This window comes from Gallinula chloropus (genome assembly GCF_964237585.1).
Source record: "Gallinula chloropus genome assembly, contig: HAP1_SCAFFOLD_419, whole genome shotgun sequence".
Classification (NCBI taxonomy): domain Eukaryota; kingdom Metazoa; phylum Chordata; class Aves; order Gruiformes; family Rallidae; genus Gallinula; species Gallinula chloropus.
In genome coordinates, this window is record NW_028168252.1 from 1 (window position 1) to 24,934 (window position 24,934).

Genomic DNA, 24,934 nt, shown 5'->3' on the forward strand with positions numbered 1-24,934 from the left:
GAGGGGCCATGGGGTGGGGGAGGGGCAGGATTGGGGGGTGGGGGGAGGGGCAGGCTGTGGGGGGGAGGGGTCCCTGCGGGCGGGGTGGGGGAGGGGCGGGAGCCAGCCTGCCCCTCCCCCAGGCCCTGCGGGCTCTGGCCACGCCCGGCCACACCCCCGGCTGCATCACGTGGGTCCTGGACGACCAATCGGCCGCCTTCACCGGCGACGCCCTCCTGATCCGCGGCTGCGGCCGCACCGACTTCCAGCAGGGTACTGGGAGCACTGGGAGGGGACTGGGAGGGGCTGGGAGGGACTGGGAGGGGGTTGGGAGGGACTGGGAGGGACTGGGAGGGATGGGGAGGGGCTGGGAGGGGTTGGGAGGGGACTGGGAGGGACTGGGGGGGACTGGGAGGGACTGGGAGGGACTGGGATATACTGGGAGGGAACTGGGAGGGACTGGGATATACTGGGAGGGACTGTGAGGGGACTGGGAGGGGCTGGGAGGGGCTGGGAAGGACTGGGAGGAGGTTGAGGGGCACTGGGATGGACTGGGAGGCAACTGGGATGGGACTCGGAGGGGACAGATATACTGGGAGGGGACTGGGAGGGGACTGGGAGGGACTGGGAGGGGACTGGGAGGGACTGGGATATACTGGGAGGGACTGGGAGGGGGACTGGGATATACTGGGAGGGAGTGGGAGGGGCTTGAGGGCACTGGGATGGACTGGGAGGGGACTGGAGGGATTGGGAGGGGACTAGGAGGGACAGGGATATACTGGGAGGGACTGGGAGGGACTGGGAGGGGCTGGGAGGGGACTGGGAGGGACTGGGAGGGCGTTGGGAGGGACAGGGAGGGAGTTGAGGGGCACTGGGATGGACTGGGAGTTAACTGGGATGGACTGGGAGGGAGTTGAGGGGCACTGGAGTGGACTGGGAGTTAACTGGGATGGACTGGGAGGGACTGGGAGGGGGATGAGGGGCACTGGGATAGACTGGGATGGGACTGGGAGGGGACTGGGATATACTGGAAGCGACTAGGAGGGGGTTGAGGGGCACTGGGATGCACTGGGAGGGGACTGGGATATGCTGGGAGGGACTGGGAGGGGCCAGGGGGGCACTGGGAGAGCTCTGGGATGGACTGGGAGGCAACTGTGAGGGACTGGATGCGACTGGGATGGACTGGGATATACTGGAGGGCACTGGGATAGACTGGGAGGGGTCTGGGAGGGAGTTGAGGGGCGCTGGGAGGGGCTGGGAGGGACTGGGATATACTGGGAGAGCACTGGGGCGGACTGGGAGGGATTGGGAGGGGCACTGGGATGGACTGGGATATACTGGGGTATACTGGGATATACGGGAGGTAACTGGGAGGGTGGGGGTGTCTGTGGTTGGGGTTGGGTTGGGGCGCTGTCACTGGCCCGTACTGGTCCGTACTGGTCTGTAGTGGTCCGTAGTGATTTGTACTGGTTCTTACTGGTCTGTACTGGTTCTTACTGGTTCTTACTGGTGCGTACTGGTCTGTACTGGTCTGTAGTGGTGTGTACTGTTCCGTACTAGTTCTTACTGGTGCGTACTGGTCTGTAGTGGTCGTAGTGGTCTGTCCTGGTTCTTACTGGTTCTTACTGGTTCTTACTGGTCTGTACTGGTCTCAGGCTGCCCCCGCACCCTGTACCGCTCGGTGCACGAGAAAATCTTCACCCTGCCGGACGAGTGTCGCGTGTTCCCGGGACACGACTACGGGGGTGGGGGAGGGGCGGGGGGGGGGAGGGGCTGGGGTGGGGGAGGGGCACTGGGGGTGGGGGAGGGGCGGGGGTGGGGGAGGGGCAGGGGTGGGGGAGGGGCTGGGGGAGGGGGCAGGGGGGCTGGGGTGGGGGAGGGGCACTGGGGGTGGGGGAGGGGCTGGGGTGGGGGAGGGGCTGGGGGAGGGGGCAGGGGGGCTGGGGTGGGGGAGGGGCTGGGGGGTGGGGGAGGGGGTGGGGGGAGGGGGCAGGGGGGCTGGGGTGGGGGAGGGGCTCAAAGGGGGAATTGGGGGTGGGGGAGGGGTTTGAGGGGGTGGGGGAGGGGCACTGGGTGGGGTGGGGAGGGCTGGGGTGGGGAGGGGCTGGGGGTGGGGGAGGGGCAGGGGTGGGGGGAGGGGCAGGGGAAGGGGTGGGGGAGGGGTCTGGGGTGTGGGGGAGGGGCACTGGGGGTGGGAGAGGGGCAGGGGTGGGGGAGGGGCTGGGGGCAGGGGGGGCTGGGGTGGGGGAGGGGCTCAAAGGGGGAATTGGGGGGTGGGGAAGGGTTTGGGGGGTGGGGGGAGGGGCTGAGGTGGGGGGAGGGGCTCTATAGGGGGAATTGGGGGGTGGGGAGGGGTTTGGGGGGTGGGGGGAGGGGCTGAGGTGGGGGGAGGGGCTCTATAGGGGGGAATTGGGGGGTGGGGGAGGGGTTTGGGGGTGGGGGCGGGGCACTGGGGGTGGGGGAGGGGCTGGGGGAGGGGGCAGAGGGGGGGGTGGGGGAGGGGCGGGGGGGTGGGGGAGGGGCTGGAGGAAGGGGCAGGGGGGGCTGGGGTGGGGGAGGGCTGGGGGAGGGGGCAGAGGGGGGCTGGGGGGTGGGGGAGGGGCACTGGGGGGTGGGGGAGGGGCGGGGAGAAGGGGCAGGGGGGCTGGGGTGGGGGAGGGGCTCAAAGGGGGGGTTAGAGGGGTGGGGGAGGGGATCAAGGGGTGGGGGAGGGGCTCTATAGGGGGGATTTGGGGGTGGGGGGAGGGGCTGGGGGGTGGGGGAGGGGCTGGGGGAGGAGGAAGAGCGGGACTGGGGTGGGGGAGGGGCTCAAAGGGGGGATTTGGGGGGTGGGGAAGGGGTCTGGGGTGAGGGGGAGGGGCAGGGGAAGGGTGGGGGAGGGGTTTGGGGTGGGGGAGGGGAAGGGGTGGGGGGAGGGGTTTGAGGGGGGTGGGGGAGGGGTCTGGGGGGGGGGGGGTGGGGGAGGGGTCTGGGGTGAGGGGGAGGGGCAGGGGAAGGGTGGGGGAAGGGGTCTGGGGGTGGGGGAGGGCACTGAGGGGTGGGGGAGGGGAAGGGGTGGGGGAGGGGCTCAAAGGGGTGGGGGGAGGGGCTCTATAGGGGGGATTTGGGGGTGGGGGAGGGTTTTGAGGGGGTGGGGGAGGGGGGGGTGGTGTGAGGTGGGGGTGGGGGAGGGGTGACCCCCCACCCCTCCCCCTCCCTGACCCGCCCCTCCCCCCCCAGGCCACACGGTCTCCACGGTGGGGGAGGAGCGACGGTTCAACCCCCGACTCACCCTGAGCCCCGACCAGTTCGTGACGGTGATGGAGCAGCTGAACCTGCCCCGGCCCCGCATGATGGGTACTGGGGGCACTGGGAGGCACTGGGAGGCACTGGGAGGGGATTGGGGGGACTGGGAGGGACTGGGAGGGGATTGGGAGGGACTGGGAGGCACTGGGAGGGACTGGGAGGGACTGGGAGGGAGATGAGGGGCACTGGGATGGGACTGGGATATACTGGGAGGGCACTGGGAAGGACTGGGAGGGGTCTGGGAGGGGAATGGGAGGGGCACTGGGAGGCAACTGGGAGGGACTGGGAGGCACTGGGAGGGACTGGGAGGGACTGGGAGGGGATTGGGGGGGACTGGGAGGGACTGGGAGGGGATTGGGAGGGACTGGGAGGGACTGGGAGGCAACTGGGAGGGACTGGGAGGCACTGGGAGGGACTGGGAGGGACTGGGAGGGGATTGGGGGGGACTGGGAGGGACTGGGAGGGGATTGGGAGGGACTGGGAGGGACTGGGAGGCAACTGGGAGGGAGATAAGGGGCACCGGGTGGGGCTGGGAGATACTGGGAGACCACTGGAGTGGACTGGGAGGGACTGTGAGGGGATTGGGGGTGACTGGGAGGGGACTGGGAGGGACTGGGAGGGGATTTGTGGGGACTGGGAGGGACTGGGAGCAACTGGGGGGGACTGGGAGGAGATTGGGGGGGACTGGACGTCATACTGGGTGATACTGGGCTATACTGGGGTCATACTGGGGGGGCATAATGGGTCATACTGGTGGTACTGGACCTTATACTGGTCATACCGGTGTCATACTGGGTCATACTGGGGGGGAATAGTGGGCCATAGTGGGTTATACTGGTGATACTGGTGGGCAGACTGGGTTATACTGGTTCATACTGGGGGTATAATGGGCCATACTGGGGTGATACTGGGTTATACTGGTGGGCAGAGTGGGTCATACTGGTGATACTGGGGGTCATACTGGGGGGGCTATCTCAGTCTGTTGTGGTCTGTACTGGTTCATACTGGTTTATACTGGTCTGTACTGGTTTATACTAGTCTGTACTGGTCTGTACTGGTTTATACTGGTTTATACTGGTCCATACTGGTCCGTACTGGTCTGTACTGGTTTATACTGGTTTATACTGGTTTATACTGGTCTGTACTGGTCCATACTGGTCTGTACTGGTCTGTACTGGTTTATACTGGTCTGTACTGGTCCATACTGGTCCATACTGGTCTCCGCAGACGTCGCCGTCCCGGCCAATCTCCGCTGCGGGATCCAGGACGACGCCCCCCCGGCCCCGCCCCCCGAGGCCCCCAGCCAATAGGAGGCCGGGACCCGCCCTTGGCCACACCCCCCTCCCCCAATAAACGCTCTGATTGGCTGCGGCGGCTCCTGTGGGGGGAGGGGCCACGTGGGGTGACATCACCGAGGCCACGCCCCCCGGGACCCAACTGGGACACACTGGGAGGGACTGGGACCCACTGGGAGGGACTGGGACCCTACTGGGAGGGACTGGGACCCGACTGGGAGGGACTGGGACCTACTGGGAGGGCCTGGGACCCAACTGGGAGGGCCTGGGACCCTACTGGGAGGGACTGGAACTCAACTGGGATGGACTGGGAGGGCCTGGGACCCAACTGGGATGGACTGGGACCCTACTGGGAGGGACTGGGACCCGACTGGGAGGGACTGGGACCTACTGGGAGGGACTGGGACCCAACTGGGATGGACTGGGACCCTACTGGGAGGGACTGGGAACAACTGGGAGGGACTGGGACCCAACTGGGGTGGACTGGGAGGGACTGGGACCTACTGGGAGGGACTGGGACTCAACTGGGATGGACTGGGAGGGCCTGAGACTCTACTGGGAGGGACTGGGACCCAACTGGGATGGACTGGGAGGGACGGGGACGCTACTGGGAGGGACTGGGAGGGCCTGGGACCCTACTGGGAGGGACTGGGACTCAACTGGGATGGACTGGGAGGGCCTGGGACCCTACTGGGATGGACTGGGACCCTACTGGGAGGGCCTGGGACCTACTGGGAGGGACTGGAACCCAACTGGGAGGGCCTGGGACCCTACTGGAAGGGACTGGGACCTACTGGGAGGGACTGGGACCCAAATGGGACCCTACTGGGAAGGACTGGGACCTACTGGGAGGGACTGGGACCCAACTGGGATGGACTCGGACCCTACTGGGAGGGACTGGGACTCAACTGGGATGGACTGGGAGGGCCTGGGACTCTACTGGGAGGGACTGGGACCCAACTGGGATGGACTGGGAGGGCCTGGGACCCTACTGGGAGGGACTGGGACCCAACTGGGAGGGACTGGAACCCTACTGGGAGGGACTGGGACCCAACTGGGACCTACTGGGATGGACTGGGACCCAACTGGGAGGGACTGGGATCCAACTGGGAGGGCATCAAAGTCTTACTGGGTGCACCAGTAGGCAACTGGGAGGGGCAGGACCCAACTGGGAGGCTGTGGGTGTCTTACTGGGAGCCCCCAAAAGACCAACTGGGGCCACCAGTAGCCAACTGGGAGCTGCAATATCTTACTGGGATGGCCAGACTCTTAACTGGAAACCTCAGAATTGAACTGGGAGCCCCCCAGAACCCAACTGGGAGCCCCAGAAACCCAACTGGGAGACACCAAACCAAACTGGGAGCCACCAGTAGCCAACTGGGAGGCCCCAAAACCCAACTGGGAGCCGCCATATCTTACTGGGAGCCCCTCAGAACCCAACTGGGGCCACCAGAACCCAACTGGGAGCTGCAAAACCTTACTGGGAGCCCCCTGAAAGAACAACTGGGGCCACCAGTAGCCAACTGGGAGGCCCAAAACCCAACTGGGAGCTGCCATATCTTACTGGGAGCCCCTCAGAACCCAACTGGGAGCCACCAGTAGCCAACTGGGAGCCCCGAAACCCAACTGGGAGCCGCAATATCTTACTGGGAGCCCCCCAGAACCCAACTGGGGCCACCAGTAGCCAACTGGGAGGCCCAAACCCTTACTGGTCCGGCCCGACTCTGAACTGGGAGCCCCTCAGAACCCAACTGGGGCCACCAGTAGCCAACTGGGAGCCCCGAAACCCAACTGGGAGCCGCAATATCTTACTGGGAGCCCCTCAGAACCCAACTGGGGCCACCAGTAGCCAACTGGGAGCCCCAAAACCTTACTGGTCCGGGCCGACTCTGAACTGGGAGCCCCTCAGAACCCAACTGGGGCCACCAGTAGCCAACTGGGAGCCCCGAAACCCAACTGGGAGCCACCGTATCTTAACTGGGATGCTCAAAATTCAACTGGGAGCCCCCCCAGAACCCAACTGGGATGGTAAGAACCAAACTGGGAGCCGCCATATCTTACTGGGAGCCCCCTGAAAGACCAACTGGGGCCACCAGTAGCCAACTGGGAGCCCCGAAACCCAACTGGGAGCCGCAATATCTTACTGGGAGCCCCTCAGAACCCAACTGGGGCCACCAGTAGCCAACTGGGAGCCCCAAAATCCAAACTGGGAGCCACAATATCTTACTGGGAGCCCCCTGAAAGACCAACTGGGGCCACCAGTAGCCAACTGGGAGCCTCGGGATCTTACTGGGATGGCCAGACTCTTAACTGGGAGCCTCAGAATTGAACTGGGAACCCCCCAGAACCCAACTGGGAGCCACCAGTAGCCAACTGGGAGCCCCGAAACCCAACTGGGAGCCGCAATATCTTACTGGGAGCCCCCCAGAACCCAACTGGGGCCACCAGTAGCCAACTGGGAGGCCCAAACCCTTACTGGTCCGGCCCGACTCTGAACTGGGAGCCCCTCAGAACCCAACTGGGGCCACCAGTAGCCAACTGGGAGCCCCGAAACCCAAACTGGGAGCCGCCATATCTTACTGGGAGCCCCCCAGAACCCAACTGGGAGGCCCAAACCCTGACTGGTCGGGCCCGACTCTGAACTGGGAGGCGCCGGGGCCCCTCCCCCGCCCGGGCCAGGCTGTTTATTGGCTGTCGGGAGGGGGGAGGGGGCGTGGCCAGACCCCCCCCTCCACCAATCAGAGGCGGGGCAGCAGCAGGAGGGGGAGGAGCCAGCCCGGCCTCGTTGTGAGGTGGCCCCGCCCCACCGGGATGGGGTGTTTGCGCTCCAGGGGGCGCTGCGTGCGGGGGGCGGGACTTCCGGCCGCCATCTTGGCGTCGCTGCTGACGTCACCGGCGGCCATCTTGGGGTCGTTGGCCGCCATCTTGGAGTCGTTGGCCGCCATCTTGGCTCTAGTGACGTCACCGGCGGCCATCTTGGAGTCGTTGGCCGCCATCTTGGTGCTGGTGACGTCACCAGCGGCCATCTTGGGGCCGCTGGCCGCCATCTTGGAGTCGTTGGCCGCCATTTTGGTGCTGGTGACGTCACTGGCGGCCATCTTGGGGCCGCTGGCCGCCATCTTGGAGTCATTGGCAGCCATCTTGGAGTCGTTGGCCGCCATCTTGGAGTCATTGGCAGCCATCTTGGAGTCATTGGCCGCCATCTTGGAGTCGTTGGCCGCCATCTTGGCTCTAGTGAGGTCACCGGCGGCCATCTTGGAGCCTCTGGCCGCCACCTTGGAGTCGTTGGCGGCCATCTTGTCGCCGCCGCTGACGTCACCGTCGGCCGCGCTGGCCGTGGCCTCTTCCTGGGTGGCGTTGGGCGGGGCGGTGGGGCCGTGGGCGTGGGGGAGGAGCTGCAGACGGGGCCGGTCGGGGGCGAAGAGCGTGCGGTTGGCGGGGGGCCCGTTGCAGAGGTCGCCGACGCAGCAGGAGCCGCTCAGCCTCACTATGGCGTCGCCGCGCGTCTCCGGGCCGCAGCGCTCGGCGCGGGCGCAGCCGCGAACCTCCCGCCATTGGCTGATGCCGTCTGTGGGGGGAGGGGACAGGGGGGGGGGTGTCAGCACCGTGGAGACCAACCGGCCCCTCCCCCACCCACCCAGTGTCGCCATGGCGACCAGTGGGCCCTATACGGTCTCCATGGCAACCATTAGGCCCTATAGGGTCTCCATGGCAACCATTAGGCCCTATACGGTCTCCATGGCAACCATTAGGCCCTATAGGGTCTCCATGGCAACCACTGAGCCCCATAGGGTCACCATGGCAACCGTTGGGCCCTATAGGGTCACCATGGCAACCAGTTGGCCTAATAGGGTCTCCATGGCAACCACTGGGCCCTATAGGGTCGCCATGGCAACCTCTGCATCCCATAGTGACACCACAGCAACCCACAGATGCACCTATAGGGCCCTATAGGGTCACCATGGCAACCAGTGGGCCCTATAGGGTCTCCATAGCAACCACTGGGCCCTACAGGGTCTCCATGGCAACCATTAGGCCCTATAGGGTCTCCATGGCAACCACTGAGCCCTATAGGGTCGCCATGGCAACCATTAGGCCCTATAGGGTCACCATGGCAACCATTAGGCCCTATAGCGTTGCCATGGCAACCTCTGCATCCCATAGTGTCACCACAGCGACCCACAGATGCACCTATAGGGCCCTATAGGGTCTCCATGGCAACCATTGGGCCCTATAGGGTCTCCTTAGCAACCACTGAGCTCTATAGGGTCTCCATGGCAACCATTGAGCCCTATACGGTTGCTATGGCAACCATTAGGCCCTATAGGGTCACCATGGCAACCATTGGGCCCCATAGGGTTGCCATGGTAACCACTGAACCCTAAAGGGTCGCCATGGGAACCACTGAGCCCTATACAGTTGCCATGGCAACCATTGAACCCTATACGGTCGCCATGGCAACCACTGAGCCCTATAGGGTCTCCATGGCAACCATTGGGCCCTAAAGGGTCACCATGGCAACCATGGTGACCAGTGGGCATCGCCACAGGGACCACCAGGCCCTACAGCGTTGCCATGGCAACCTCTGTATCCCATAGTGTCACCACAGTGACCTATAGGGCCTTAGAGTGTCGCCATGGCAACCATTGGACCGTATAGGGTCTCCATGGCAACCATTGAACCCATAGACCCACCTATAGTGGTTGCCATGGTGATGCTATAGGGCCCAGTGGTTGCCATGGAGACCCCTAGAAGCATCTCTGAGGCCCTATAACGTTGCCATAGCAACCAACAACCCCCATAGCCTGACCCAGAGACCCCCCTATAGGGTCTCCATGGCGACCACTGAGCCCTATAGCATCACCATGGCGACCCACAGACCCACCTATAGGGCCCTACAGCGTCACCATGGCAACCACTGGGCCCTATAGCATCGCCATGGCGACCCACAGATGCAGCTCTAGGGTCCTATATGGTCTCCATGGCAACCACTGAGCCCTATAGCGTCGCCATGGCAACCCATAGATGCAGCTATAGGAGTCTATATGGTCTCCATGGCAACCATTGGGCCCTCTAGGGTTGCCATAGAGACCAGTGGGCCCTATAGAGTTGCCATGGCAACTGATAGAAGCATCTCTGGGGCCCTAGAGCATCACCATGGCAACCACTGGACCAAATAGCATCACCATGGCAACCCATAGACCCACCTATAGGGCCCTATAGCGTCACCATGGCAACCCATAGATGCAGCTCTAGGGTCCAAATATGGTCTCCATGGCAACCACTGAGCCCTACAGCGTCACCATGGCAACTACTGGGCCCTATAGCGTTGCCATGGCAACCCATAGATGCAGCTCTAGGGTCCATATATGGTCTCCATGGCAACCACTGGGCCCTAGAGCATCCCCATGGCAACCACTGGGCCAAATAATAGCATCACCATGGCAACCCATAGACCCACCTATAGGGCCCTAGAGCGTCACCATGGCAACCCATAGATGCAGCTATAGTGTCCTATATGGTCTCCATGGCAACCATTGGGCCCTAGAGCATCCCCATGGCAACCACAGCGCCCCACCACCCCCCAAGGCCCCATATAGCGTTGCCATGGCAATCCCCGGAGCATCCCCATAGCAACCCCTGGAGCGTCACCATGGCAACCACTGGACCAAATAGCATCACCATGGCAACCCATAGATGCAGCTCTAGGGGTCTATATGGTCTCCATGGCAACCACTGGGCTCTAGAGCATCACCATGGCAACCACTGGGCCCAATAGCGTCGCCATGGCAACCCATAGACCCACCTATAGGGCCCTAGAGCATCACCATGGCAACCCATAGATGCAGCTATAGGGTCCATATATGGTCTCCATGGCAACCATTGGGCCCTCTAGTGTTGCCATAGAGACCAGTGGGCCCTATAGAGTTGCCATGGCAACCGATAGAAGCATCTCTGGGGCCCTATAGCATCACCATGGCAACCCACAGACCCACCTATAGGGCCCTATAGCATCACCATGGCAACCCAGAGATGCAGCTCTAGGGGTCTACAGCGTCACCATGGCAACCACTGGCTCCCACAGCGTTACCATGGCAACCACTGGGCCCTAGAGCATCCCCATGGCAACCACAGCCCCCCACCCCCCCAAGGCCCCATATAGCGTTGCCATAGCAACCCCCCAGAGCATCCCCATAGCAACCCCTGGAGCGTCACCATGGCAACCACTGGGCCAAACAGCATCACCATGGCAACCCAGAGATGCAGCTATAGGGTTCTATATGGTCTCCATGGAGCATCACCATGGCAACCACTGGGCCCTATAGTGTCGCCGTGGCGCCCCATAGATGCAGCTCTAGGAGTCTATATGGTCTCCATGGCAACCACTGAGCCCTAGAGCATCCCCATGGCAACCACTGGCTCCCACAGCGTTACCATGGCAACCACTGGGCCCTACAGCATCCCCATGGCAACCACAGCCCCCCACCCCCTCCAAGGCCCTCTAGCGTTGCCATAGCAACCCCCCGGAGCATCCCCATAGCAACCCCTGGAGCGTCACCATGGCAACCACTGGACCAAATAGCATCACCATGGCAACCCATAGATGCAGCTATAGGGTCCATATATGGTCTCCATGGCAACCACTGGGCCCTATAGCGTCACCATGGCAACCCATAGATGCAGCTCTAGGGTCCATATATGGTCTCCATGGCAACCACTGAGCCCTATAGCATCACCAGAGAGAACTATGGGCCCTACAGAGTTGCCATGGCAACTGATAGAAGCATCTCTGGGGCCCTATAGCGTCACCATGGCAACCCACAGACCCACCTATAGGGCGCTATAGCGTTGCCATGGCAACCACTGGGCCCTATAGCATCACCATGGCAACCCACAGATGCAGCTCTAGGGTCCTATATGGTCTCCATGGCAACCATTGGGCCCTATAGCATCACCATGGCAACCCATAGACCCACCTATAGGGCCCTAGAGCATCACCATGGCAACCCACAGATGCAGCTCTAGGGCCCTATATGGTCTCCATGGCAACCACTGAGCCCTAGAGCATCCCCATGGTAACCACAGCCCCCCACCCCCCCAAGGCCCCATATAGCGTTGCCATAGCAACCCCCGGAGCATCCCCATGGCAACCCCTGGAGCGTCACCATGGCAACCACTGGACCAAATAGCATCACCATGGCAACCCATAGACCCACCTATAGGGCCCTAGAGCATCACCATGGCAACCCATAGATGCAGCTCTAGGGGTCTACAGCGTTACCATGGCAACCACTGGGCCCTAGAGCATCCCCATGGCAACCACAGCCCCCCACCCCCCCAAGGCCCCATATAGCGTTGCCATAGCAACCCCCCAGAGCATCCCCATGGCAACCGCCACCCCCACCCCCGTCGCCCCCCCGCCTCACCCAGCGTGAGGGTGAGGTTGCCATGGAAACAGGCGCGCAGGGGCCCGTAGCACTGCACCACGCTGGGGGCGGCGCAGCGCCCGGCGTCGGGGCAGCCGTAGCACAGCGCCCCGTTGGGCTCCCGCGCGCTGCCGTTGCCTGCGGGGGGACCAGTAAGGACCAGTCAGCACCAGTGTCCTCCCAGTGACCCCCAATCCCCCACCAATCCCCTCCCAGTGCCTCCCAGTGCCCTCCCAGTGCATCCCAGTGACCGCCCAGTGCATCCCAGTGACTTCCCAGTGCCTCCCAATCCTCTCCCAGTCCATCCCAGTGCCTCCCAGTCCCCTCCCAGTGCCTCCCAGTGACCGCCCAGTGCCTCCCAGTCCCCTCCCAGTGCCTCCCAGTCCCCTCCCAGTACCACCCAGTCACCGCCCAGTGCCTCCCAGTGCCTCCCAGTCCCTTCCCAGTGCCTTCCCAGTGCCTCCCAGTGCCTCCCAGTCCCTTCCCAGTGCCTTCCCAGTGCCTCCCAGTGCCTCCCAGTCCCCCCCCAGTGCCTCCCAGTGACCACCCAGTGCCGCCCAGTGCCTCCCAGTGCCCTCCCAGTGCCTCCCAGTCCCCGCCCAGTGCCTCCCAGTGCCTCCCAGTCCCCTCCCAGTGCCTCCCAGTGACCACCCAGTGCCGCCCAGTGCCTCCCAGTGACCGCCCAGTGCCTCCCAGTCCCCTCCCAGTTGCTCCCAGTGCCTCCCAGTGCCTCCCAATCCCTCCCAGTCCCCGCCCAGTGCCTCCCAGTCCCCTCCCAGTGCCTCCCATTCCTCCCCCAATCCCTGCCCAGTCCCTCCCAGCCGCCCAGTCCCCTCCCAGTCCCTCCCAGTCCCTCCCAGTCCCCTCCCAGTCCCCTGCAATCCCCTCCCAGTCCCTCCCAATCCCCTCCCAATCCCCTCCCAGTGCCCCCCAATCCCCTCCCATTCCCCTCCCAATCCCTCCCAGTGCCTCCCAGTCCCTCCCAGTCCCTTCCAGTCCCCCCCAATCCCCCCCAATCCCCTCCCAGTCCTTCCCAATCCCCTCCCATCCCCTCCCACTCCCCTCCCAGTCCCTCCCAGTCCCTCCCAATCCCCTCCCAGTCCCTCCCAAATCCCTCCCAATCCCCTCCCACTCCCCTCCCAGTCCCCCCCACTCCCTTCCCAGTCCCTCCCAGTCCCTCCCAGTCCCCCCCCAGTCCCCCCCACTCCCTTCCCATCCCCTCCCAGTCCCTCCCAATCCCCTCCCACTCCCCTCCCAGTCCCCCCCAATCCCCTCCGAGTCCCTCCCAGTCCCTCCCAATCCCTCCCAGTCCCTCCCAGTCCCCCCCAATCCCCTCCCAGTCCCTCCCACTCCCCTCCCAGTGCCCCCCAATCCCTCCCAGTCCCTCCCAGTCCCTCCCAATCCCCTCCCAATCCCCTCCCAGTCCCTCCCAATCCCCTCTCAGTCCCTCCCAGTCCCTCCCAGTGCCCCCCAGTCCCTCCCAGTCCCTCCCAATCCCCTCCCAATCCCCTCCCAGTCCCTCCCAATCCCCTCCCAATCCCCTCCCAGTCCCTCCCATTCCCCTCCCAGTGCCCCCCATTCCCCTCCCAGTCCCTCCCAGTCCCTCCCAGTCCCCCCCAGCCCCCCCCAGCGCCCCGTACCGGGCAGGTTGAGCTCCCCGGGGGGGCTCAGGGGTTCCCCCCCCCCGCACCCCTCCCCCCCCCGGCACTGGCGGCTCCGGACAAACACCACGAGGCCGAAGAGCTCGAGCGCCCGCGCGTGGCCGCCGGGCTGGCCCCGCCCACAGCCGCGGCCCTCCAACCAGAAGCTGCCGTGGCCTGCGGGGGGCGGGGAACAGCCAATCAGAGAGAGGAGCGGGGGGAGGGGACACGTGGGGAGGGGCCACGTGGGGCGGGGGCAGCTGGGAGCCCATAGGGACCCATAGAGCCCATAGAGACCCCCTGGGACCCATAGGGACCCCATAGGGACCCATAGAGACCCATAGAGCCCATAGAGACCCATAGAGACCCATAGGGACCCCCTGGGACCCATAGGGACCCATAGAGACCCCATAGAGACCCATAGAGCCCATAGAGACCCATAGAGACCCATAGAGCCCATAGAGACCATAGAGACCCATAGGGACCCACAGAAACCCACAGAGACCCATAGAGACCCATAGAGACCCATAGAGACCCCATAGAGACCCATAGAGACCCATAGAGACCCATAGAGACCCATAGAGACCCATAGAGACCCCATAGAGACCCATAGAGACCATAGAGACCCATAGGGACCCACAGAGACCCACAGAGACCCATAGAGACCCATAGAGACCCATAGAGACCCATAGGGACCCATAGAGACCCATAGAGACCCATAGAGACCCATAGAGACCCATAGAGACCCATAGAGCCCATAGAGACCATAGAGACCCATAGGGACCCACAGAGACCCACAGAGACCCATAGAGACCCATAGAGACCCATAGAGACCCATAGGGACCCATAGGGACCCATAGAGACCCATAGAGACCCATAGAGACCCATAGAGACCCATAGAGCCCCCAGCCCCATAGAGCCACATAGAGCCCCATAGAGCCCCATAGATCCCCATAGATTCCCCCAGCCCCATAGAGCCCCCCAGCCCCATAGATCCCCCAGCCCCATAGAGCCCCCAGCCCCATAGAGACCCACTGCCCCATAGAGACCCCCCCAGCCCCATAGAGCCCCCCAGCCCCACAGAGCCCCCCCCAGCCCCATAGAGCCCCCCAGCCCCATAGAGCCCCATAGATCCCCCAGCCCCATAGAGCCCCCCAGCCCCATAGATCTCCCCCAGCACCATAGAGCCCCATAGAGCCCCCAGCCACATAGAGACCCCCCAGCCCCATAGAGCCCCATAGAGCCCCATAGAGCCACCCAGCCCCATAGAGCCCCATAGAGCCCCATAGAGCCCCCCCAGCCCCATAGAGCCCCATAGAGCCCCATAGAGACCCCCCAGCCCCATAGAGACCCATAGAGCCCCATAGAGACACCCCAGCCCCATAGAGACCCATAGACCCCCCAGCCCCATAGATCCCCCCAGCCCCATAGAGCCCCCCCAGCCCCATAGATCCCCCAGCCCCACAGATCCCCCAGCCCCACAGATCCCCCCCAGCCCCACAGACCCCCCCAGCCCCACAGATCCCCCCCAGCCCCATAGAGTCCCCCCAGCCCCACAGATCCCCCCAGCCCCACACATCCCCCCAGCCCCACAGATCCCCCCAGCCCCACAGATTCCCCCAGCCCCATAGATCCCCCCAGCCCCACAGATCCCCCCCAGCCCCACAGATCCCCCCCAGCCCCACAGACCCCCCCCAGCCCCATAGATCCCCTCCAGCCCCATAGACCCCCCAGCCCCATAGAGCCCCCAGCCCCACATCCCCCCAGCCCCACAGATCCCCCCCAGCCCCACAGACCCCCCCCAGCCCCACAGACCCCCCCCAGCCCCATAGATCCCCCCAGCCCCACACATCCCCCAGCCCCATAGAGCCCCCAGCCCCACATCCCCCCAGCCCCAGAGATCCCCCCAGCCCCACATCCCCCCAGCCCCATAGAGCCCCCAGCCCCACATCCCCCCAGCCCCACAGATCCCCCAGCCCCACATCCCCCCAGCCCCACATCCCCCCAGCCCCACATCCCCCCCAGCCCCACACATCCCCAGCCCCACAGACCCCCCCCAGCCCCACATCCCCCCAGCCCCACATCCCCCCAGCCCCACACATCCCCAGCCCCACAGCTCACTCCAGCTGGCGGCCACTGCGGCCTCGGCGCAGACGTCGCTGTCACACGTCACGTTGGCGGCGTCGCGGCAGCTCCCGGCCCCACAGCGGAGACACGTCAGCCCCACAGCGCCTGCCCCACACATCCGGTGACCCACAGGGCCCCATAGAGCCCCATAGAGCCCCACAGGGCCCCATAGAGCCCCACAGCGCCTGCCCCACACATCCGGTGACCCACAGGGCCCCACAGGGCCCCATAGAGCCCCATAGAGCCCCACAGCGCCTGCCCCACACATCCGGTGACCCACAGGGCCCCATAGAGCCCCACAGGGCCCCATAGAGCCCCATAGGGCCCCACAGCGCCTGCCCCACACATCCGGTGACCCACAGAGCCCCACAGGGCCCCATAGAGCCCCATAGAGCCCCATAGCGCCTGCCCCACACATCCGGTGACCCACAGATCAGTGGGGCCCACAGAGCCCCAGCCCCACACCTCAGCCCCACAGCACCTGCCCCACACATCCAGTGACCCACAGGGCCCCTGCCCCACAGCTCAGCCCCACAGCGCCTGCCCCACACATCCAGTGACCCACACCTCAGCCCCACAGCGCCTGCCCCACACATCCAGTGACCCACACCTCAGCCCCATAGCGCCTGCCCCACACATCAGTGGGGCACACGGAGCCCCAGACCCACACCTCAGCCCCACAGCGCCTGCCCCACACATCCAGTGACCCACAGCTCAGCCCCATAGAGCCCCAGCCCCACAGCTCAGCCCCACAGCGCCTGCCCCACACATTGTGTGACCCACAGGGCCCCTCCCCCCCCAAACATGCTCACGCCCCTCCCCCACAGCCTGACACATCCCAGCACCTCCCAGTCCCTCCCAGTCCCTCCCAGTGCCTCCCAGTGCTTCCCAGTCGCTCCCAGTGCTTCCCAGTGCCCCCCCCAGTGCCTTCCCAGTGCCCTCCCAGTGCCTCCCAGTGCCCCCCCAGTGCTTCCCAGTGCTTCCCAGTGCCTCCCAGTGCCCCCCCAGTGCCTCCCAGTGCTTCCCAGTGCCCCCCCCAGTGCCTCCCAGTGCCCCCCCAGTCCCTCCCAGTGCCTCCCAGTCCCTCCCAGTGCTTCCCAGTGCCTCCCAGCACCTCCCAGTGCCCCCCCCCAGTGCCTTCCCAGTGCCTCCCAGCACCTCCCATTGCCTCCCAGTGCCTCCCAGTGCCGCGAGCCACAGCCTCACCCACAGCCTGACCCATCCCAGTCCCTCCCAGTGCTTCCCAGTGCCTCCCAGCACCTCCCAGTGCTTCCCAGCACCTCCCAGTGCCTCCCAGTGCCCCCCCAGTGCCTCCCAGTGCTGCGACCCACAGCCTGACCCATCCCAGCGCCTCCCAGTGCCCTCCCAGTGCTTCCCAGTGCCGCCCCAGTGCCTCCCAGCGCCTCCCAGTGCCGCGCCCCACAGCCTGACCCCCGGCCTGACCCATCCCAGCACCTCCCAGTGCCTCCCAGCGCCTCCCAGTGCCGCGCCCCACAGCCTGACCCACAGCCTGACCCATCCCAGCACCTCCCAGTGCCTCCCAGCGCCTCCCAGTCCCTCCCAGTGCTTCCCAGTGCCTCCCAGTGCCTTCCCAGCACCTCCCAGTGCCGCGCCCCACAGCCTGACCCCCGGCCTGACCCCCACCCCCGTCCCCCCCAACTCCCTCCCCCTTGTCCCCCCGCCCCACAGCGCCTCAGCCCCACAGACCTGAGCCCTGACACCCCTCACCTGCCCCACATCCTGCCCCACATAACCCCCCACCTGCCCCACATCCCCCCCCACCTGCCCCACATCCCCCCCCACCTGCCCCACATCCCCCCCACCTGCCCCACACCTGCCCCACATCCCCCCCACCTGCCCCACATCCCGCCCCACCTGCCCCACATCCTGCCCCACATCCCCCCACCTGCCCCACACCTGCCCCACATCCCCCCCACCTGCCCCACATCCTGCCCCACATCCCCCCCACCTGCCCCACAGCAGCTCCCCCACCTGCCCCACATCCTGCCCCACATCCTGCCCCACATCCTGCCCCACATGCTGCCCCACATGTCCAGCCCCACATGTCCCACCCCACCTGCCCCACATCCCCCCTCACCTGCCCCCCAGCAGCTCCCCCACCTGCCCCACATCCCCCCCACCTGCCCCCAGCAGCCCCCCCACCTGCCCCCCATCCCCCCCTCACCTGCCCCACATCCCACCCCACACCCCCCCACATCCTGCCCCACATCCCCCCCTCACCTGCCCCACCTGCCCCCCAGCAGCCCCCACACCTGCCCCACATGTCCCACCCCACCTGCCCCACATCCCCCCCACCTGCCCACAGCAGCTCCCCACCTGCCCCACATCCTGCCCCACATCCCACCCCCCACCTGCCCCCCAGCAGCCCCCTCCTGCCCCACATGTCCCACCCCACATCCCCCCCACCTGCCCCACATCCCCCCTTGACCTGCCCCACATCCTGCCCCACATCCCCCCCACCTGCCCCCCCACCTACCCCACCTGCCCCACAGCAGCTCCCCCACCTGCCCCACATCCTGCCCCACATCTCCCCCCTCACCTGCCCCACCTGCCCCCCAGCAGCCCCCACCACCTGCCCCCCAGCAGCCCCCCTCCTGCCCCACATCCTGCCCCACATCTCCCCCTCCACCTGCCCCACATGTCCAGCCCCACATCCCCCCCCACCTGCCCCACAGCAGCTCCCCCTCCTGCCCCACATCCTGCCCCACATCTCCCCCCCTCACCTGCCCCACCTGCCCCCCAGCAGCCCCCACACCTGCCCCACATGTCCCACCCCTCCTGCCCCACATGTCCAGCCCCACATCCCCCCCTCACCTGCCCCCCACCTGCCCCACCTGCCCCACATCCCCCCACCCCGCCAGCCCCCCAGCAGCTCCCTCACCTGCCCCACATGTCCAGCCCCACATCCCCCCTCACCTGCCCCACATCTCCCCCCACCCCCCCCCCCCGCCCCACATCCCCCCCACCTGCCCCACATCCCCCCCACCCCCCTGCCCCCCAGCACCCCCCCACCCCCCCGTACCTGGCAGCAGCAGCAGCAGCAGCGGCAGCAGCTGGGGGCCGCCCCACATGGTGCCCCACACGGTGCCCCCCCTGCCCCACACGGCGCCCCACAGCCCCCTGCCCCACACGGTGCCCCACAGGGTGCCCCACGGCTGCCGTGGGGCGCAGCCGCCCCCTCTTATGGGCGCAGCGCGAGGGTGGGGCGGGGGTGGGGGCGCTGGGGGTGCCCCGGGGCTCCCCGCCCCACAGCGCGGCCCACGGCCTCCTCCCGCCCCATAGCGCCCCACAGACCCCCAGCCCAGCCCCACAGCGCGGCCCACGGCCTCCTCCTGCCCCATAGCCCAGCCCCATAGCGCCCCACAGACCCCCATTCCAGCCCCATAACCCAGCCCCATAACCCAGCCCCATAACCCAGCCCCACAGCGCGGCCCACGGCCTCCTCCCGCCCCATAGCCCTGCCCCACAGCCCTGCCCCACAGACCCCCAGCCCAGCCCCATAACCCTGCCCCATAGCGCTGCCCCCCAGCCCAGCCCCACAGCGCGGCCCACGGCCTCCTCCTGCCCCATAGCCCTGCCCCATAGCGCCCCACAGACCCCCATTCCAGCCCCATAACCCAGCCCCACAGCGCGGCCCACGGCCTCCTCCTGCCCCATAACCCTGCCCCACAGACCCCCCCATCCCTGCCCCATAACCCAGCCCCATAGCGCCCCACAGACCCCCAGCCCAGCCCCACAGCACCCCACAGACCCCCATTCCAGCCCCATAGCCCAGCCCCATAGCGCCCCACAGACCCCCCAGCCCAGCCCCACAGCACCCCACAGACCCCCATTCCAGCCCCATAACCCAGCCCCATAGCGCTGCCCCATAGCCCAGCCCCACAGCGCGGCCCACGGCCTCCTCCTGCCCCATAACCCAGCCCCATAGCGCCCCACAGACCCCCAGCCCAGCCCCACAGCCCAGCCCCACAGCCACAGGGAACCTGGGGGGCTGGGGGGGGCTTCACCCCATAGCCCAGCCCCATAGCCCAGCCCCACAGCGCCCCACAGACCCCCAGCCCTGCCCCATAGCCCAGCCCCATAGCCCAGCCCCATAGTGCTGCCCCATAGCCCAGCCCCATAGCGCCCCACAGACCCCCAGCTCTGCCCCATAGCCCAGCCCCATAGCACCCCACAGAACCCCCATCCCAGCCCCACAGAGCCCCCCATCCCTGCCCCACAGACCCCCCATCCCTGCCCCACAGAGCCCCCAAGTCCTGCCCCACAGAGCCCCCCCCGTCCCTGCCCCACACCACCCCAATCCCTGCCCCATAGACCCCCCATCCCTGCCCCACAGAGCCCCCCTCCCTGCCCCCCAGCCCCCCAGCCCTGCCCCACATCCCTGTCCCCCCATCCCCCCCCCCCGCCCCGCTCCCTGCCCCTCCCCCATCCCTGGGCACCCCACCCCCGCCCATTGAGTCACCCCCAAGTGAGTCACCCCAAGGGGGGGGGGGAGGGGTGTGGGGCTGCCCCACCCAGCCCCACAGGGGCGGGACCCCCCCGGGGGGAGGGGGAGGGGTGGGGGGAGGGGCAGGGGTGACGCAACCCCCGGCGAGGCGGGTTGTCACCCCTCCCCCACCCCACAGGGACACACAGACCCCCCCCAGCCCCACAGACCCCCCCCAGCCCCATAGATCCCCCCCAGCCCCACACATCCCCCCCAGCCCCATAGATCCCCCCCAGCCCCACAACTCCCCCCCAGCCCCACAACTCCCCCCCAGCCCCACAGATCCCCCCCCAGCCCCACAGATCCCCCCCAGCCCCACAGATCCCCCCCCAGCCCCACAGATCCCCCCCAGCCCCACAGATCCCCCCCCAGCCCCACAGACCCCCCCCAGCCCCACAGGTCCCCCCCAGCCCCATAGACCCCCCCCAGCCCCACAGACACCCCAGCCCCATAGATCCCCCCCAGCCCCACAGATCCCCCCCAGCCCCATAGATCCCCCCCAGCCCCACAGATCCCCCTCCAGCCCCACAGATCCCCCCCAGCCCCCCCCAGCCCCCTAACTGCCCCCCCAGCCCCACATCCACCCCAGCCCCATAGATCCCCCCAGCCCCACAGACCCCCCCAGCCCCATAGATCCCCCCAGCCCCATAGATCCCCCCCAGCCCCACAGATCCCCCCCAGCCCCACAGACCCCCCCCAGCCCCACAGACCCCCCCCAGCCCCACACATCCCCCCAGCCCCACAGATCCCCCCCAGCCCCACAGATCCCCCAGCCCCATAGATTCCCCCCCCAGTCCCACAGACCCCCCCCAGCCCCACAGACCCCCCCCAGCCCCACACATCCCCCCAGCCCCACTTCCCCCCCCAGCCCCCCAACTTGTGGGGCAGGAAACCTTTTGCTCCCCTCCCCCCCCCCCCAAGGAAGAACCCAGCGACCAATTAACCACCTTTAATTCATTAATTAATTAGTTAATAATTAATTAACTGGAGGGGGGGAGGAGAGAGGGGGGAGGGGAAGGGGGAGGAGCAGCCCCTCCCCTCCCCCCCTTCCCCCTCCCCCTCCCCAATGGGGGGGGTCAGACGTGTGGGGCAGCGATGTGGGGCAGGAGGAGGAGGATGAGGATGCTGAGGAGGCCGAAGGGGGCCGGGGGTCGGGGGGCGGCCGAGGGGGGGTCCCCGGGGAGGCGGTTGCAGAGGGACCCCCGGCAGCAGAGGGGCCGAAGCCCCCCCGGGGCCGCCCCCAGCCCCAGCGGCGTCTCGCACCAGGCGGGGCTGGCGCAGCCCCGAACCAGCCAGGGCTGCCCCGAGGGGCCTGGGGGCGGGGGGGGGGTCAGGGACCCGCTGGGACCCATAGAGACCCATAGGGACCCACTGGGACCCACTGGGACCCATAGAGACCCATAGAGACCCATAGGGACCCATAGGGACCCATAGAGACCCATAGGGACCCATAGGGACCCATAGAGACCCATAGAGCCCATAGGGACCCCCAAGTCCCCCCAGCCCCACAGATCCCCCCCCACACCCCAAGTCCCCCCCCCAGCCCCACATCCCCCCACCCCACATCCCCCCCCATCCACCCACCCCCCAAGTCCCCCCCACATCCCCCCCCCACCCCCCAGCCCCCCACATCCTCCCCCAGCCCCACATCCCCCCCCCAGCCCCCCAGCCCCCAAGTCCCCCCCACCCCCCCCATCCCTCCCACCCCCCAAGGTCCCCCCCAGCCCCCCCAGCCACCCAGTTCCCCCCCCAGCCCCTCCCAGCCCCATATCCCCCCCCCAGGCCCCCCCCCCCATCACCCCACATCCCCCCAGGCCCCTCACCCCCCCAGGTCCCCCCCACCCCCCCCAGCCCCCCAGCCCTCCACCCCCCAGGTCCCCCCAGACCCCCATCCCCCCCAGTCCCCCAAGTCCCCCCCAGGTTCCCCCCCCAAACCCCCATCCCCACAGGTGCCCCCCAGCCCCACATCCCCCCCCAGCCCCCCAGCCCCCCAAGTCCCCCCCCCAGCCCCTCCCAGCCCCATATCCCCCCCCAGGCCCCACCCCCATCACCCCACATCCCCCCCCCATCCCCCCCACCCCCCCAGGTCCCCCCCAGCCCCCCCACCCCCCATCACCCCACTTCCCCCCCCAAGCCCCCCCCAGCCCCACATCCCCCCCCAGCCCCCCCATCCCTCCCACCCCCCCAGGTCCCCCCCCAGCCCCCCCACCCCCACATCCCCCCCCAGCCCCCCCCAGCCCCCCCACCCCCCATCACCCCACATCCCCCCCCACCCCCCCAAAGCCCCCAGCCCCCCACCCCCCCCACCCCCCTCCACCCCCCCCATCCTCCCTCAGCCCCCCAAATCCCCCCCAGCCCCCCCACCCCCCAGCCCCCCCCAGGCCCCCCCCCCATCACCCCACATCCCCCCCCAGCCCCCCCCAGCCCCCCCCAGCCTCCCCCACCCCCCCCCCCTCACCCCGGGTCCGGGCCAGGGCGCAGCGGGTCCGCCCCCCCCCGCAGGGCAGCACTTGGGGGGCGCAGCCCCCCGGATCGGGCCCCTCGCAGCTCCAGCAGCGCAGCCCCGACGGCGCCTCCTCCTCTGCAGCGCCGGCCAGTGCCGACCAGTACGGACCAGTAAGGACCAGTACGGGCCAGTACGGGCCAGTATGGGCCAGTACAGACCAGTATAGACCAGTACGGGCCAGTACGGGCCAGTACAGACCAGTACGGACCAGTAAGGACCAGTACCGACCAGTACGGACCAGTAAGGACCAGTACGGGCCAGTACGGACCAGTATGGGCCAGTACGGACCGGTATAGACCGGTACGGACTGGTTCTGGGGGGGTGGTCCCAGTGCCCCCCCCCGAAATCCCAGTGGACCCCCCCCAGTGCCTCCCAGTATGTCCCAGTGACCACCCCAGTGCCTCCCAGTATATCCCAGTTCCTCCCAGTATCCCCCAGTGACCACCCTAGTGCCTCCCAGTATCTCCCAGTGACCACCCCAGTGCCTCCCGGTATATCCCAGTTCCTCCCAGTCCCTCCCAGTATCCCCCAGTGACCACCCCAGTGCCTCCCAGTATCCCCCAGTGAACATCCCAGTCCTTCCCAGTATGTCCCAGTTCCTCCCAGTCCCTCCCAGTATCCCCCAGTGGCCACCCCAGTGCCTCCCAGTATGTCCCAGTTCCTCCCAGTCCCTCCCAGTATCCCCCAGTGACCACCCCAGTGCCTCCCAGTATGTCCCAGTGTCCACCAGTGACCCCCGCCAGCGACCCCCGGTCCCCTCCCATCCCCCTCCCAGTCCCTCCCAGTCCCCTCCCAGTCCCTTCCAGTCCCCTCCCAGTCCCTCCCAGTCCCTCCCAGTCCCCTCCCAGTCCCTCCCAGTCCCTCCCAGTCCCTCCCAGTCCCCCCCATCCCCCTCCCAGTCCCTCCCAGTCCCTCCCAGTCCCCTCCCAGTCCCTCCTAGTCCCCCCCCATCCCCCTCCCATCCCCCTCCCAGTCCCTCCCAGTCCCCCCCATCCCCCTCCCAGTCCCCCCCAGTCCCTCCCAGTCCCCTCCCAGTCCCCCCCAATCCCCTCCCAGTGCCTCCCAGTCCCCCCAGTTGCCTCACCCGGGTCACACTGGGAGCGCGCGCAGCACCGCAGCGCCACCTGGCGGCCGCCCGCGGTCTCGAGCGCCACGAGCCCCGGGCAGGAGCCGCCGACGCTGCCGCAGCCCCGGATCCGCCCCTCCCCCCCTGCGGGGGCAGCGTCAGAGACCCCCCCACGGACCCCCCCACTGACCCTCACCCCCCGCCCCGGGACCCCCCCACTGCCCCTCCCCCACCACCTGGACCCCCCCACTGCCCCTCCCCCACCACCTGGACACCCCCACTGCCCCTCCCCCATCCCGGGTCCCCCCCTCTTCACCCCTCCCCCAACCCATTCAACCCCTCCTTGGCCCCTCCCCCCACCCCCCCAGGACCCCTCCCCCACCCCCAGCACCTCCCCCCACCCCAGGTCCCCCCCCATCACCCCTCCCCCACCCCCATTAACCCCTCCTTGGCCCCTCCCCCCACCTCCAAACCCCCCTGCCCCTCCCCCCACCCCCGCCCCTCCCCCACCCCCCATAAACGCCCTGCCCCTCCCCCACCCCACCCCTCACCCCCACCCCTCCCCCACCCCAGGTGTGTCCCCCCCCCAATCACCCCTCCCCCACCCCATTAACCCCCTCCATGGCCCCTCCCCCACACCCCCCAGGACCCCCTCCCCCCTCCCCCACCCCCAGCCCCTCCCCCACCCCCCATAAACCCCCTGCCCCTCCCCCACCCCACCCCCCACCCTTCCCCCCACCCCAGGTCCCCCCCCCCCATCACCCCTCCCCCACCCCCATTAACCCCCTCCATGGCCCCTCCCCCACCCCCCATAAACCCCCCGCCCCTCCCCCACCCAACACACCACCCCCGCCCCTCCCCCACCCCCGGGACCCCCCACACTGCCCCTCCCCCACCCCTTCCCCTCCCCCTTCACCCCTCCCCCACCCCATTAACCCCCTCCTTGGCCCCTCCCCCACCCCCCCAGGACCCCCTCCCCCTCCCCCTTACCCCACCCCCAGCCCCTCCCCCACCCCCCATAAACCCCCCCTGCCCCTCCCCCCACCCCAAGTCCCCCCCCCCCAATCACCCCTCCCCCACCCCCATTAACCCCCTCCACGAC

The 24,934-nt window shown here is 67.4% G+C and overlaps 2 protein-coding genes and 1 long non-coding RNA gene across 3 annotated transcripts; 1 reads left to right on the forward strand and 2 right to left on the reverse strand.

Annotated features, from left to right (window-relative positions):
• Positions 1 to 122: 122 nt before the first annotated feature.
• On the forward strand, positions 123 to 4,632 carry ETHE1 (ETHE1 persulfide dioxygenase; the record flags this gene model as incomplete). Its single annotated transcript, XM_084281056.1, has 4 exons — positions 123 to 252; positions 1,635 to 1,724; positions 3,199 to 3,315; positions 4,492 to 4,632. Coding segments are annotated over 4 exons (420 nt in total), but the record flags the coding sequence as incomplete, so codon positions are not given.
• Positions 4,633 to 7,085: 2,453 nt separating this feature from the next.
• Positions 7,086 to 18,846, reverse strand: LYPD3 (LY6/PLAUR domain containing 3). The gene is made up of 5 exons (XM_084281057.1): positions 18,797 to 18,846; positions 15,748 to 15,858; positions 13,627 to 13,803; positions 11,987 to 12,124; positions 7,086 to 8,127 (listed from the first exon to the last, which is right to left on the reverse strand). The coding sequence occupies exons 1-5, from the start codon at positions 18,843 to 18,845 to the stop codon at positions 7,298 to 7,300; spliced, it is 1,305 nt and encodes a 434-aa protein (XP_084137183.1). The 5' UTR covers position 18,846; the 3' UTR covers positions 7,086 to 7,297.
• Positions 18,847 to 21,194: 2,348 nt separating this feature from the next.
• On the reverse strand, positions 21,195 to 23,969 carry LOC311204661. Its single transcript, XR_014618085.1, has 3 exons — positions 23,851 to 23,969; positions 22,719 to 22,841; positions 21,195 to 21,572 (listed from the first exon to the last, which is right to left on the reverse strand). It is a non-coding gene; the product is annotated as an uncharacterized lncRNA (long non-coding RNA).
• Positions 23,970 to 24,934: the final 965 nt, after the last annotated feature.